The sequence below is a fragment of the Trachurus trachurus genome, assembly GCF_905171665.1.
Source record: "Trachurus trachurus genome assembly, chromosome: 11".
Classification (NCBI taxonomy): Eukaryota; Metazoa; Chordata; class Actinopteri; order Carangiformes; family Carangidae; genus Trachurus; species Trachurus trachurus.
In genome coordinates, this window is record NC_139904.1 from 28,633,098 (window position 1) to 28,650,263 (window position 17,166).

The 17,166-nt window shown below is 42.3% G+C and overlaps 1 protein-coding gene across 1 annotated transcript in view; it reads left to right on the forward strand.

Annotated features, from left to right (window-relative positions):
* Window positions 1–3,254: 3,254 nt before the first annotated feature.
* The window catches only part of foxo6b (forkhead box O6 b), a gene marked incomplete at both ends in the record, with an annotated part of 44,855 nt that continues 30,943 nt past the window's right edge, over window positions 3,255–17,166 (forward strand). Inside the window, one exon of the mRNA XM_083981833.1 lies at window positions 3,255–3,755. Coding sequence (XP_083837959.1) covers window positions 3,255–3,755 — 501 coding nt within the window. The remainder of the gene's footprint in view (window positions 3,756–17,166) is intronic.

A 17,166-nucleotide genomic window follows, 5' to 3' on the forward strand; every position in this document is an offset into this window, starting at 1 on the left:
TCGCTATCTTCATGTTGATAGGCCCATTTAGTCCTCATGAAAGCATTCCATTTAGGTGCATTTGAGGTTATGGTTGTCAATGACAACCGGCTGTCAGAGAGTGGCACCCTCTGTCAGTGTTGGGGGTTTCCAGAGGAGCTTATACAGCACACAGAGCAGCCATTGATGGAGCCCGCTTTATGGACTCAGACCCACCAAAAGCAATGGTGTGTGACAAAAGACAGCGAGGAGAGTCGGTAGTTTGATTCTTTGACACAGTGAGCTTAAATCACGAGGCTGTGACGCTCTATAGGAAGAATCGCCCCACCGGATAATTAGCCTCATTTAATTTCAATATAATGCGCTGTTTAGTTTAATATGTTGGGAGAGACTTGGGAGGTTGCGGCAGAAAAAAAGTAGCTAATACCATTGACATGGAAAACGCAGACAAACAAAAAGTAAAAATTAATATCCCAATTAAAACAACAGTAATCTATAAAACAACTAAATATAGATATGTGAACATGGTAAGTAACTGGATGGTGAGCAGCTACCATTTAACCCATTCATATTGCAGAAGCTTTGCAGAAACAGAACTAGAGTCTGAATGAAACTCCTGCTACCAGTTGTTCCTCTAGTGGCAGCACTTTGTCACCACCCAAGAACTTCTGTGGTGGAATCTGCAGCGCTGAGCGTCTCTCGCTGGTCAAACCCAGAGCTGAAAAGTTTAGTGTGGAAACTGAAAAATGTTCATTCCTGCATTTAAACTGTATAGTTTCTAAATTAGCAACTTGATAAAAAAAAAAAAAACAGCAACAGAGGATCCTAAAGTGTAAATTACAATGGATGTAGCCTCCGATGTTGCCATCTTGCCATTACTTGAAGAAGAGGAGCATGCTGGTTGGTGGCAGGCATACGCTCATCACCCACTTGTTACTCACTCCATTATAAAATTGATAAAAAAGTGAGCAATATAAAATTTCACCCTCGAAAACTGTTTTTGTACCAGGCTGTAAACATGTTTACATGGGAGTCTATGGGAACTGGCTCATCTTTTGAGCCAGGACGTGCAGATTTTGGGAGCCTACTTCCATGTTGCCTTCATTTTTCAGAGGTTGCACCATGCTGAGGGCGTGTTATCAAAACAACATTTTGTGTACAGCCGATGTGGAGGTTGGGATGTGCAGTAATTCATCTTCACCTTTTTTAACCACAACCACAATCTATCTGTGACCTTAACCAAGGGCTTGACCTCCCCTGTGCTGACCAGACTGTACCATGACCACAGTTTATTGTCCATGGCTACAGTTGCTCCCTAATGTGCACTCTAGACATGTGTAGACATTAACTGATGCAGTGGTTCTCAGAGCTGGGTTCAGGGACCCCCAGGGGTGCTTAAGAGGAATTAGCAACACGTCAATGAACATGCTTAAGCTACCTAAACATTAATGCTATGGTCAATAAAAACATATTATGTTGCTGGTATTTTATAACCTATTCCAGTATTATTATTTTTTTTTACCACTGGATATTTTTACATAAGAAACTTTTATGCCGACAGAATTTCAATTCGTACCAGAATTTGAAGTAAAAAAAAAAACAAATACACAAACAAAATACTGAATACATTTTTTTTTAAATGTATAAGAAAAAAATGTGGCAGAGTGCCTAGAGAGGTGCTTAATCTCAGTATCTAATGCCAAAGGCTCTTGGAGGAAATAATCAGTACACATGTGGATTCACTCCTTGTTATTTGCAGCTGTACACTGTGCATTACTTATGGATTACTACATTAGAAAATGCAGAAATGTTAACCAAAGGTCAGTATAAATTATAAATATTATAAATCAAGGTCTCGGTCTATGCAGCTACAGGCTGTTCTCATTAATCTAATCTACACAGAAATATCATGGATAACCTTTGTTAAGGTTTAAAAATGAAAAGTGTAGGTTCTTGCCTTTGGTGTGGGACAGTCAGGCAGAAATTCAAACAATGAAACTTGAAGAGGCTTTGTATTATAAATTGATTTGATGCACGATCTATAGCTAATTAGCCATTAAGAATAAACACTACGCAAGGATAGGCAATAAAGTTCACTCTTATCTTAAATAGCGGAACCCAAGCGCATCTGTCACATGTGAAACCACGTCCTTAAATGTGTGTGCGTGAATGACTGGCTTCAGAAACTGTATTGTCGAGAGTGTAACCCCCACCACACACACTCACACACGCACGCACGCACGCACGCACGCCCCCTCCTCCTCCTCCTCTTCTCCCCCCCTCCTCCTCAGGAAACCTGTTCTGGAGGGAGTGACTTGATCCAGGCGGCGTCCAATTATATGGAAGCAGCACTTATTCCACTTTATTTCAGGCTACAGTTAAGTGGCTTGAAGCCTTCAGAGACACACGGTCTCGTAGTATGAGGGCAGGGAGACGGTACCCATGTGACATGTGAGCAGAAAGCTACAGACAAAGGTAGAAAAGATCTACTACAGCGAGAGAAGCGTCTGGCGGCGTTCAGGGGAGACGCAGAGGATGCTCCACGGCAGATCCACGAGGGGCTTTTTTTTTTCTCGTCTGGAAATTCACGGCTTCATATAAATGATTCATTAGAGCTTGTTTCTATTTCTATGGGAGTAATTGCGCTCGCTGTGAGTTTCAGCTGAAGCAGATCTGTAGAAAGACGCTCGTAAAAAAAAAAAGAGAGAACTGGACCCAGAGCCTGGAGGAGAGAGGAAAAAAAATCTAAAGTCAATTAATTTTGAGAGAGGTGGGGGGGAGAGTTTGATAAGCGTCGCTTTTGAACCTGCACTGGACCTCGTCTGTCAAAAGGATCAACTGTTGCTGCAGCCGGAGCGGCACAGAGACATTCTCCAAGTGTGTCTGGCTTTTTCATAATGGATGTTTGACCGTCACTTGGTCCTGCATGCAGCCACACAGCCGGTGTTGTGCAATTAACATGGAAGAGAGACTGATACTGTTGTTGATGCCTCGGATACACCTTCATCTGTCCTGATGTGAAGCCACATTGTTGCACTGAGGAGAATGATAATATCCCACACCGCTGCCGGCGTTTTCATACTGGTTGATCACCTCTCTGTGTGTGAAACTAAACAATCCGATTGTGTTTTCTTTGTACAAGAGACCAGTTTGGTCATCTGAACTCCCTGGCACACATCAACATTGACAAGCTTTTTTTTTTTTTTTTTTTTTAATCTTCGTTAAAGTGACCTTGCCCGGTTTTGACATCTGTTCAGCGGGAGATCATCATCATCATGCTGATGATGATGGAGAACAGCGGCATGGATGCGCATCAGGTTGATATCGATTCGGAATTTGAGCCTCACAGCCGGTCGCGGTCTTGCACCTGGCCGCTGCCGCCGTGTCCGGAGGATTTCCCCGGGGGAGAAGAGGCGAGCCGGGGTCTGGCCCTGGCATCGGTCAAAGTGGAGCAGTACAACGTGCCCGCGTGCCGGGCCGAGAGACAAGGAGGCGCGCCGGCGGAGATCAAGCATCCAGCCGGCGCCCCGGCCCCGGTCGTGGCCGCTCCTGCCTGCATGTCCGGGGCTGCGCTCGACGTCGCCGGCCAGCTGCGCAAAGCCAAGTCCTCCCGGCGGAACGCGTGGGGGAACCTGTCGTATGCAGACCTCATCACCCGTGCCATCGAGAGCACCCCGGAGAAGAGACTCACCCTGTCCCAGATTTATGACTGGATGGTTCGCTTTGTTCCTTATTTCAAGGATAAAGGCGACAGCAACAGTTCAGCCGGATGGAAGGTAGGCCACATGAAAGAATTTCCCCTAACACCACATGGTGAAGCTACACTTATATTTAGCCTCAGCCCATGTCTGCAGCATAAACTCCTTTTCTGCATATTTCAAAGCCACATAATTGACCCTTGGTTCCAACAATTTATGTCAGTGGCGTGTCCCCGTGTCACTCCAGAGTACAGTGTGTGTGGAAAGGGGCGGTGAGCATGGTTGGAGAAGGGTTCACTGGGTTCATCGTATTTAGGGACTGCAGCCTGTGCATATAGGAGAAGCCGCACGGAGTCAAAGTGCCTCCTCTTCCACACGGTTCCCTTTGGAGAGGCAGTTCGCGCGCGTTGTGACGCATTCGCAAAGTGTCTGGTTTCAAAGCTTGTGTTTCTCTCGGTGTTATCGGGTCACACCGGGGACAAAGTGTGCCTCCGGTCCCGATTTGCAGCTCCTCGGCTGGAGCGTCACCCCACGCCGCCGGTTGGGTGTTCGGGGATAAAGCGTATGGAGCCACCCCGCCCCCCTGCTCTCCATTGTGCGCACGTTGAATTACGCACAGACTGTGCGAAAGCATGGCACAAGGCGTGGGGTTTAAAAGGACAATAACAAGAGATGATGACATGGGATGTCACAGCAAACAGATGTAACTGCAGATTATCCCTTAAATTTAAATTAATATGAGGTTAATCTAATAGATTGGTTGCTGTAATCTACTTAAATTTACCACCCATTCTGCGTGAGGATTAATGCTCTATTGTTTCCAAACCCTACACTGGAGAACCACCTCACTAACAGTTTTAAAGTTTTTCTCCCATGTGACCCATTTTTTGAGCGTTTTATCAAACAAGTATTGTAGTTTAGGAATTTCAACATGAACACTACACAAACACTGTGTTCAAATATCTGGCAAATCTCCCCTCTGGTCTCCTGGCGTTAAGTGTTCCATCACACACATCAATCAAGACTGTCCAAACTGGGCCCTGAGTCATAACTGAACACACTTAGAGCTTAAATAAATGACACTTGAACAAGATTGTTTTAGGAAAGAGAAGAGAGAGTCAGAGAGAAAATAACATCTGGCTTGCTGTGTGTCCAGAGAGACACTACTACAATTAATGGGGATTTCTACAACAGATAGTCCAACAGAGCAGGAGTAGCCTCAATAACTCCCTTCTTGTTAAATTTGACAGCAGGCTTTAACATTTACTGGCTTTGCTTCAGCTGGGGGGACACATCATTAAACATGACAATAATCTTAAAGATGGCCAGGGAGCATGTTAAAAAGAAAAGAAAAAGACACTCGAGCAATTCAGTGTTTTGCTTCCATAAAGTCGGCAGATTCACTAGAGTCACGTTAAATAAGAGAGAGAGAGAGTGGTTGAATTAAAGCAGCAGAGAGATCCTGAGTCTTTCTCCTCTGTATGGATCGAGCTCCGCTAGCGCCACATTTCCCATCATGCAGCTCAATAATGTCTGTCATCAGACACCCATGCCAGCCTCTTTCAAACTCAAACACATCACAGTTTGTAATTAAGGCCTTCTGTTCATCTTTTTTTTTTGAATATCTCAAACCCAAGCTGAAATAACCCAGATGACATAACTGTGACATCATCAGGGTCATCTGTTTTTAAAGAAGCATCCCCCCAGGGGGACAAAAGACCCCCCCCCCCCCCCCCTAAATACCCCCCAATTTATTCTCCTTTGTATGTTGCTATAGTGGACGATAGGTTACAGCCCAGAGGAACAGGAAACATAAGTTGCAGTGGTTTGGGGGTGATGGACACTGAGCCTTTCAATGTCATTAAATCCTTACAGAATATTTTGAGAGGTGCCTTTGTCTCCATCCTTCTCTGTCTCTCACACAAGGTTTTTATTCAAGGCTTCCTCTCGCCCCGACATCTCATTTGGCTCCGTCCCAGCCTCCAGTTGAGCAGTATTACGACACAGATTAATCTCAATAAAATCACCATCTGATTTAGGTCTGAGCGGAGCGGCAACAAACCTCTGTCCGGTCTTTATGGTATGGTGGTGGTTTTTTAAAATTGGATTTAAAGCAGGGTTTAACATCCTGGGGCCTTGTTTGTGTGTGTATGTGCTGCCCAAAGGATGCCCAGCGTGATGCCTGCTTCCATTCCAGCTCTGTGTGGTGGAGGTTGTTGTTTTGTTTTTTTTTTCTCCCCGGATTGGCCAGTATGGCAAGGAAGCTGATTGGTTCCAAGTCGAGGTGGAAAACAACTTGATTCAATCATAATAACACTGCTCAAAAAAAAAAAAAAAGCACACACACATGTTGAACTGTAATGTTTGGCAGCGATTTTAATGAGATTTGAAACACAGAGGTCCCGAAACACGTACAATTACATATAGTATATACTGTATACCTAGTGCATTCCAGCACAGCACAGCACAGAGGAGGGGTGTGCGTGTGTTTGTGGAGTGGGGGTGGAGGGTGGGTGGGGGGGTTGTATATGGATGGATGGGATAAGTGGGAGGGAAATAAGATCCAGTCAGAGTCCTGCTATTAAAAGCAGTCTTTAAGAACTGTTGTGTAATCCTGTCTGAGAGCTGCTGCTCAATTCAGCCGCCGGGCTCTTTGTCTTCATCTGGGCCAGCAGCTTCTCCTGCCTCTTAATACCACACACACACACATACACATACACATACACATACACATACACATACACATACACATACACATACACATACACATACACACACATAAACTGCACTGTACACACTGGTGAGGTGTCTCTCACTTGTCTAAGTGTCAAGTGCTGAGGCTACAATGGTGGATTGGATTTCTTTCTCATGTTCACACACTCACAAACACACACTGGTAGTGTATGGATTTCTGTAATTGTGGTCTCATACTCATACTCATACACATACACATACACATACACATACACATACAAACACGCGCGCTCACACAGTGTTGCTTAAGCTCCTGGCAGCAGGGTCACCATCATGTCTATGTATGGATTTCTCTGACTGTGGTTCAGTAATTGCGGTCAAGTGTTTTGGCCATGTTTGTTATTGCATCTGAGGTGGGAGGCTGTGTTTGGTCATATGAAGTAATGAAGTGAGTTCAGTTCTGTAGGTGGTCACACACACACACACACACACACACACACACACACACACACACACACACACACACACACACACACACACACACACACACACACACACACACACACACACACACACACACACACACTCATGCACACACACTGTTATATTCATTTCACAAGTGGCTGTGCGTGGGAATGGATGTGCTGAGCTGTGGCCGGTACATCTGCAGGCTGTAGTGTTACTGTACTGCACATCCAGCAGCAGCAGGCAGGTATAGGAGCTCAGCGACTCTACAGTACCTGAAGGCTCCAACAAGGTGCATTGTGGGTGTAAGACTGCTCCAATCAGACCACAGAATAATCAGCCCATGGCCAACGAGCAGCGGTATACGGACGGAGATCAATTACAAAGTCACTCCTTCCTTTTTTTTTAATGTCTCGTACTTGTAGGACTTAACACCTGAGAGACAGCTGCCAACATCTGTTAGTGTTTAAGAATCAAAATAAATGAGGATTGGTATTAAAGGTCCAGTGTGTAAAATGGAGGGAAAACCGTGACATCTATTGTTCAGATTCTAGATTGCAGCGCTCACTCATTCGCTCATTGGCACTCACCCCTCCCGTCGGCAATGTGACGGTGGCCTGCGAGGACAAAAAAAACTTGTTTACTGTACCACGACTTTGACGCATGGAGCGATGAGGTGAAGATCTCTCTGCTTTTTCTACTCCTTCTTCTTTCTTTCCGCTTTCTTCTCCATTGGTTTATTTATGAACGTGAAACTCTTGAAACGAGCTCTCTGGTTGGCTGGATTTTCCGTTCAGGCTGCTGTACAAACATGGCGGCGCAAGATGGCTACACTCTCCATATGTATAAAAGAATAATTATAAGGCTATGAAAACCAAACAAATTGTATTTTATAGCGATTATACACTTCTACTAATATATATTTATGGGTAGTATATTCAGATTTTGCCAATAAACCTTGCCAATTATTACACACTGGACCTTTAATGAAGTTATTTTTCCACGTCGTGTATTTGCTCATGCACCATACATATGAGAATCTACATCGGTCTCAAGCTGAATGTCCCTGCCACATAATCCCTGCTGCTCACCTGTGTATAGCAGATCTCTGCCACTGATCCAACTCCCCGACCCTGAGGTATTACTGTAGCTCTGAGATGTTCTGTGCCTTGTGTTGATCTAAAATGTAATTTAATAATACATTCATCTGTGTCTCTCTGACCTAAACCATCATCTGCATCCATGTGACATGTACAGTATTGTTGGTAGACGCAGCGGGAAGAAGGAGAGAGGCCGACACAATGTTTGACATCACTTTGTCCTCAACAGCTCCGTTTAAAATGGACACACAGCGTCTACTCTGCAGTGAGTAGTAAACCTCTATAAACCATAGTCATTTTAAATCCTGGCTGACAGCTGCTGAGCTGCACCACTGTTACTTTACACCACTTAAATGCAACACATGGTATTATTGTGTCTCCAGTGATAACAAACATACATGCACCGTTATAAGCTACATACACACACATAGAGAACTGAGTACTGAGAAAGTGCATGACTCACACTGAGGGGCAGGGAGTTAGTTGTCCAACAGTTTAAAAGCGCTGGGAATCTTTTTTTTCTTAATAATTGCTCAGGAAAGATTTCTGTCTTTTATTTTGGCGGAACTGTTCTCACAGGTTTGAAGTAGGTGACAGTCAGATGGACAAATAAACATTAAAACGTTACAACCAATGGCATCTACAGGCAAAATGTAAGCGCTTTCAAGTTATAACAGGGATGTACACACACATACTCTCTCACAAACACACAAACTCACATGTACATACACACTCACACATTCAATTCAGTTCAGTTCAGTTTAGTTTACTGTCATTGAGCATGTTAAAAAAACATGAAGGAATGAAATAAGCTGCGTACAGAATAATATCGTTTAAAAATAGACTCTATAATAAAAAAATATTAGAATATATACATGTTATATAGTGTATATATATGAAATCAGTCACGAAAATTATAATAATTTTATCAGCCCTAAACTAATCAGGACTCAAGTTGCTTTACCTTCTATATCCCTGATTACTGGGAGTAAATTGGGATCTTTACCTCTAATGTGCTTCTAATCTGCTTGTAATGCATCACAATGCACTTTACCGCCCACGCCGGTGGTCATCACCTCCTTCTGCTGAGACTCCACTTGCAGGAGATAGAGGAGGAGAATAAAGGTGCAGAGCACAGAGAGAGAGAGAGAGAGAGAGAGAGAGAGACCACGAGAAAAAAAAGAAAAAGAGGAGGCAAGGTATTATTTGTCCTGCCAATAAAACCTTTTTTGAATTGGATTCAGAATTGAGTGGGAGAGGGATAGAGGCAGAGAGAGAGAAAAGATAGAGTGAGTGTGAGAGTGGTGGCGGTGGCCCCTGCTGCTGTGCACATTGATAGCAGCCTTAATGCCTGTGATGCTCCAGCGCCAGCCGAGACAGAGGGGAATTGGTTGGAGATGGTGGAACAGGCTTAGAGGGTTCCCCGTGCCAGCCGGCCTGGCGCTGGCTCAACAGAAAGCCCTCTGCACCGCTAAACAGTTATTGTTATTATCACAAAGGCACAGCAGAAGGAGAGGCAGCTCTTGAGTTGGCGGGCTTGGCGCTGGGTTAACTGGGGGTGGGGAACGGGAAGAGGAATTTGGAAGGAGAAGGGGGTTGGTTGTTGAATGCGAGACCATGGTAAAAACCTCATCTGATCGGTCCTGTGAATGGAGAGAAAACAGTTGGGAAGAGTTGTCGAGGTCTTGAATGGAGAGCGGGAGATGGAGCGATTTGGATCTGCGAGGATCAGTCGTCTCATCAAAAAAGAAAAAGCATTTGAATAGGAAGCGGACAGATATCGCTTCAAACTGGAGAAGGGTTGGGATGTAAACAAGGGATGCACCGGCAGTGGAGGCGGGGTGTTCTCTCTGCTTAAATGAGTCATACTGGTTAGAATAGAACATAATATTCTCGCCCTCAGCCCTCACACTTCAATCAGTTGGAATAAATCAGCTGGAATAAAATGTTGAGAAACACTCTACAGACGGAAATTCCAGAGAGAAAACCGAGTCCAGACACACAACAGTCAGCGAAGGCAGGCGGATCTTGGGAATGGTGCCTGGTGGTGTGTCGTAAAATGTCGGCCCAGCACACATTCTCTCCATGTTGTCTACCAGACCTAAGGGCTTTCAGAATGTTCTGGTGTCTGGCTTGGACGATGAGCAGAGCGCTAGTCAAAAAAACGCGACTGTCAGACTGTGACTCAGGCCCAGGTCAGATCGTACTGGAATGTTGTTGCACTGCTAACCAGCTTTTGAACGACCATACAGGGGGGGTTTCCATCACTTTCACTCATTTTATTACAATAATAACTCACCATTGACAACTACACATGTGTTTGTATTTTAACCATTGGTGCAGAGAGTCTTTGATTTGCATCCATCTCTATATGACATGAGATTTTATAAATGGATCCTTAAATCTGTATTACATTGTCAACAACAGCAACTCCATGAGTAAAATTGAACTTGAAGGCTATTGAAAAAAAAATCTAATATCTTTACACATAATGTTGTTGTATAAATATGTGTAGTTTTCCTGCCTTCTATGCAGTAGCCTAATTGGTTTCCATACATTAATGTGCCCTATGGAAATCAGTAGGCTGCATACATCCAGTAGCTATACGTTGTGTTTCAGACCTTTAATTGCAATTTGTTGACCGTTTTAGGCCTCCATTGACTTCTACACTGCAAAAACTCAAAATCTAACCAAGAATATTTGTCTTATTTCTAGTCAAAATGTATTTTCTAGTCAAAACAAATCTCATTATACTTAAAATAAGATTCATCACATTAAAAAGCAGCTTGTTTTTAGACACTTTTTTTTTTTTTTTTTTTTTTTAACTTTTTTCAAGCAGATTTTCACTTGAAATAAGTAGAAAAATCTGACAATGGAGCAAGTTTTTCTTTCTTATTACAAGCACAAAAAACTTGCTTTCACTGGCAGATTTTTCTACTTATTTCAAGTGAAAATTAGTTTGAAACAAGTGAAAATTATCTAAAAACAAGTTAATTTTTAGGTGATGAGGATTATTTTAAGTGGAAAGAGATTAGTTTTGACTAGAAATGAGACATTTTGACAAGAAATAAGAGAAATATTCTTGGTAAGATTTTGAGTTTTTGCAGTGTATTCAATTTTCTTCAAGATAAAAAAGTAGAATCATGAAACATATTCATATTTTATTGATTCATTTTATTTCATTTACAGGTGGATCGACAATACATAGTGTTGTACAACATAGTTGTGATGCACAAAAACAATATAATCCTATATTTATCATAATCAGTGTTCAACATCCATAGCTTGTTTGACAATCATTATCCACCTGAGCTTTGACTGCTACTTTCACAACCCAGTGCCCCCAGCTTTATACCTGTCCTAAGAGTAGCACTGAGTATAGTATTTGACCTCAACTCAAGTCTGCATTTATCCATCAGAGATACATTATTCATGTGAGGTGATGTAGATAAGTCTCTACTTACATTGCATTATTACACAATTCTGTTGGAGTGATGTTTAACACTGACATAGGCTTAGCCTTCCTCATGTAATAGTAATAAATTCATTGCATTCACAATGTCTCTGCTGTCTCTCCTGAGTGACAGGTGACCTGTGTCGTGGTCATGTTACATACTCATAATGTTCAGACCTCCATGTGTAACTTCACAGATGGTTTTGTGTCGTGGTTATTCATCTCACACAGCTGACAAACTTACTCCATCGTCTGCTAACAAAGAGCACAGCTGCCTAGTTTACAAGTACAGTAGAGTAACAGTGCGTTGTATTGTAAACCACAACATTTGAATTAAAGGATTCTAATGCACAGTTGAACTTTACTGTGATTACCAATGTGACATAAACACTTTTTTTTTTAGTCTGCAGAGAGAATTTGTTTCCAACTGCGTATGAATGGAAAGTAAACGCCCCCTGGAACAAAGACAGTATAATATACACCCAGAATATCTGTGGTTTGCAAAGTGGTTACTTGTAATGTAAAGTATGATTGATTTTCATATCATACAGAAATGCATGGAGATCAATGGCTGCTTGAAATGCTAGACAGCATAGAGTGCATTTGAATTTCTAAAACACAACAGCGTGGCTAGCAGAAAGTCGACTCGCGCCACAGAAGCACGTCATTGATTTTGTGGCGTGCAGAAAGAAAGGAAACCAATGACTGCCAAAAACTGAACGGCATGCTTTTGAAAGCAGCATTAAGTATATTGCACATGATTTGATGTTAAAGAGACAAAGCACATTGGCAAATCAGTGGTATGAAAGCTCCAAGGTTATCATAAATCACTGAATTCTTCATATTCTGTCGTGATTAAAGTCACCAAACAAGAACAACCGTGTAAAACACACAGAAAATATTTGATTTCACACTGAGACAACCTTTAAAGTGATACATCACACAAGGAGTTATACTTGAAATACATTCATCCTAACAACCCCAATCCATCAATCTGCACCAACAACAACCTGATTATGATCCCACTGGTATCAGAGAAGAAAATGTTATAATGTAATCATGCATCTGAAATTGCGCTAAATTTTAATGTGATTAATGACACAGTCGCTTCATAAAGTATTCAACCCCCTAACTTTCTGCATATTGTTCTCATTATACTATGTACCAATTTTAATAAATCATCATGCACTCACAGTGTGCTTATAATGGGCTTTTGATGCAATGCCTTATGAGCACCACTTCAAGTAATGTGTTGCCCTTATTTTTTACTGCAAATGGGATTAGTTTTTGAGTTCCTGCACACACTGAAATGGGTTTGATAGAGGTTTGTATGGATCTGGAGATTCTATGTGTGTGTGTGCATCTGCTCTTGTTGTTGTGTAGCTAGGCCTGATGGGAGTCCAGGTCCGGGGGGTACAGCTCTAGTTAATAATTCAGATGAGGCTCATTATCAAGGCAGCGCAGATCTCTCTCTGATTCCACCTTAATTGCAGGCAGGATGTGCCTCTCAGACACTCTCAAAGTCACTCCCCCTCCTGTCTGCAGCTGCAAATGACTACCACACACACACACACATACACACACAGATCTCCACTGGTTCTGTTCCAGGCCCCACCTCAGTGCAGCAGGTCCGTTCTCTGAGATCAGGGGCTGCATCTTTTGAGAAAGCAGGTGAATGGACGTTTGGAGATGAGTAGATAAATCCCACTCAGAGCTTATGACTATCAAAGAATATCGACTCCGAGGCCAGGCATGTGCTCTTATTATGACTCACTTACATTTTTAATCAGATCTTCATGAGGGCTTTCTCCTGTTGGAGGGCTCGGCAAAACGAAGATTGATGGATTGCATGCAGGTAATCAGCCAGAGGACAGTGGCTGTGTGATTAATGCCGCTGCGGAGCGAAGCTCTCAGCGCCGCGCCGGACCGCGTCTGGATCGCTGCCTTTCAGACCCAACTTTTACCGGAGGGGTTGAAGTGTACAGGGCATGTAAAGACAAGGCAGCCGCTGCTGTTAACAAGGAGTATTATACTTACAGCCTGTGAGATTTAAATAACGGCCCGGTGTTTCACGATGAATTTACTGTTCAGAGATTTTCCCACAGGTGACTGTACCAGCTGCCAGAATTAAATGCAGTCACACAGAACAAATTTACAGTGCATATATTAGTGGGGATAGGACTGTCTCCATGAATTTACCTGCCATAACTTATAACAGTCTCATTGTTGCACTTAAACATTTATTGGAGTGAATGAAAAATGTATATCATCTCCACCCTGATGCTTGTTCTTTTGGTAAGAGTAATTAGCTCTAGCCTGCTACAGTGCTCTTGCTTGGACATTGTATTCCTGCTCTCCAAAATTGCTCATGACAGGTCGACATCTCTTTCATGTGTTGCTGTGTTGTTGGAGAAATGTACCGCACTAAGAGAGAGGAGAAAATGTTTGCAAATCTCTGACTTGGATCTTGGACTTAGTAGTTTGAATGAGATGAAAATCAATGGTGGCGCAGCCCACCGAGGGTTAGAGACCTCATGGTGGAAAATGTTCGGTATACAGTCACTGGGCCACACGTATAAAAGGAGTCTTTGGAAAAGTTTTACATTAGTGACTTCAGAAGACCTTGGTGCATTCATGAGTTTTTTCTCATGAAAAACCAACAAAATCCTCAAATGGCCCAGGACTGTCGCTGGTTCATGTACAAAGACGGAGTCAGAAGGAACAGTTGTTGTCTGAATGAACTTATTCAGGACATTCTAGCAGTTGCTAACATGTTAACACTCTCTTCTCAGTGACAATACTTAAATTTAACATTTTACTTTAGCACGGTGAGTTGTTTCCCAATCTGTGGACTGGGGCTCACTCTTTGGTCTGTGAAGGTATTGCAAGCGGGCCAATTAGACATTCATAAAACACAGAGAAAAGATGAAATTATATTTTATGACCTTTGAAATAAAATACAAAGCAAAACAAAAATAAAATCTTTAAAAAGACTATTGTCTTTTCTTTTGTTTCAAGCAAGGCCTCTTACTGTGAGAAGGCAAACCACATCATATACATGTAATGCTTTGCCATTGGAGTTTAATTGTGTGCTGACAGATTACACCCATGGCAAAAAAACAAACTGGAGAATCAAATTAGATAGGAGGTTAGCAACAGGAGGAATTAAAAGGAACGCGTGATGAGACAGATGGTCAACCCACAAGTGATCTGCCCCCATTAAAACAAACAGAAAAGAAACAATCTGAGCTTCCCCTGCTTTTAGCTCAATACTTAATGTTCGATCACAATCATTAACATTAGAAAGTGGTCTGAGAATGTTTTTATGAGATTAGACATGGAACAGGTCCTTTAGCATGATGATATCTTTCTAACATTTGCTAACTGGCATTGAATGTAAGTGTTTTTATTGCAGGTCTCATTCATCACACTGGAAAAATGAAACATTTGGATGACTGTCAGAGTGTGTCAGAGAGTCTGTCCAGCAGTTGTCGAGACTTACTGTTTCACTTACAACCACATAACTTTATAAGTCACTTCTGTACAAAATGTCATGGCTTTTAATTTTTTTAAATGCCACTTTTCATTAATGGCAGCCATGGTTACGTTTCCTAAGTGTTTCAGATTCCATAAAGTCACTTATTAACAAATTCCTTTTTATATCTTGTAATTTCCAGCAGCAGCTTGGTGGTATGAAATGTCCTCTTTTTACTCTTATTGACATAAATATAACTTCCCACAAACAGAATAGGACAGGTAGACTCTGGCAATTTGGAGGTACAGATTATGTTGATGATTAAATCTGACTAACACACATCTACTCACACATAGATGGCATACAGAGTGCCCAACCACACCAAGATACACGTGGTGAAAAGGTTGCATTTATTAATGGAAATTAATGGTTGCAATAGTCAAAGACAACAGAGCATATTAGCGAGCCACACTCAGTAATTTCACAGAACCATCAATCACTCTTAATGTGTATTGTTGCAAGTGTGGTTGAGGTTCTGTTTGGCATCAGTCAAGTTCCATTCATTGGCTGGCAATTGAATCTATTTTCATTAAAGATGTCTGTAATTGCACTTTGATCATGTTTGATAAAAGCCAGTTAGAAAATTAAAGGCATTAGTGTCTTAAGAGCAGGGATCGTTTCAACCACAGTTATTTGTTCATTGTCTTTGTTGAAAAAAAAAAAAATCTGTTAAATCAGTCGCTACACTCGCGAGGTGTCTGCTAACAATGTCAAGGCGAGCCTAGACAAAAAAAGAACAACATGCCTACTGTCTATTGTCAGCACAAAGAAGGGTCAGGGAAGAGTATTTTCACTTATGAATATTCATCAGTCCCGCAGCATATTTGGACAAATTACAATAAAAGCCTTTTAAACCAGAGCTGAGTGGAGAAATCATTTTGGATCAAACATCATTAGACTGCTTTAAATCACAGCTGAGCAAATTTACGGTTATATATTATGGTATGCACAGATTGCACATAGTGATTGTGTGTGTGTGTGTGTGTGTGTGTGTGTGTGTGTGTGTGTGTGTGTGTGTGAGGGCCTGCTGAGGGCGGTCCAGGAAGCAGACAGAGGTTAGCAGCGTACGACGGCCCTCAGTGGATTTCTGTGTCAGTTTGATGAAAATAGGTCAGGATTCAGAGCTGGGCGTTTAGCATTCTGCCCATGTGATGGCTGACGCCGTGCTTGACGACAGCTAGCCTCGAATGAACTCCACACTTTTTCTGTCTCTTTGTTTCCCCCCCACCCCCCACCTCTGTCTCTCTCTCTCTCTCTCTCTCTCTCTCTCTCTCTCTCTCTCTCTCTGTCTTCATCCCTCACTATTCCTCTGTAACGTAAACTCCTGTCCTGTCTTCCATTGCTTTGAGCACATAAAGACATTTTTAATCTGTGGGCCGTAGATTAACTCTGCTCCTGTGCAGAAATTGAACTTAAATCCACAATAGTCTGCGTCTGGTAAAATCTATTTGATTTTTGATACACTTTGACTATTGTAGTGCCGCTGTGAAGAGAGAAAATAGATGTTCTGCAAAGTTTTATGATAGTAATCTAACCGTGACCCAGCTTAGCATAAGGTCAACAGTATGTTTGGTCGCCCGCTCAACAGCTTGATTTACTATTCTCCCACAGAGCAGGCCCTCATCTCTCAGGACCGGCACGCTTTCAGAGGGATTCTCTTAAAGGTGAACTCGCTCTCAGATGAGTTTGTTCAACGCTCAGCTACGCAATTGAGTCGCAGCAACGACCTCTGGCATGTTGAGAATTGTGCTGCGCCGCAAAATACCGGAGTAAATATAAAGCTAACAGATAGAAGAGATAATTGAGAATACTGCTGTGAGGTCAATTCTAGTAAGTGAATTTTCTGATAAGGTTGATTTGTGTCTAATTAGATCACCCAGACCTAAAAAAAAAACAGACAAAAAGCTTGTTTCATAGCCTTCAAAACACCGTCTTATTGAGTGAGAACACTTAGCTCTCCTGGCTGGCCGTTACCCAAAAGCTAATTTAGCCAGAGGGCTAATGTAATCGTGTGAGACTTTACAGTTGGATCTAGAAGTCCAGACCAGTCTTACAGGAGTGTTGAGCTAACACCAGACTGTGCTCTGCTAGCATCAGGAGGATAGAGGTTTATCAGCCTGTAGCCTACATCAACACCAAAACATGAATTTGAATTCTTCAAAAAATGTAAATAGTCAGAATTATTTAATTTTTATTATTTATGACTTTCCCCCTACCACCACAGCAAGGAACATAAGATAT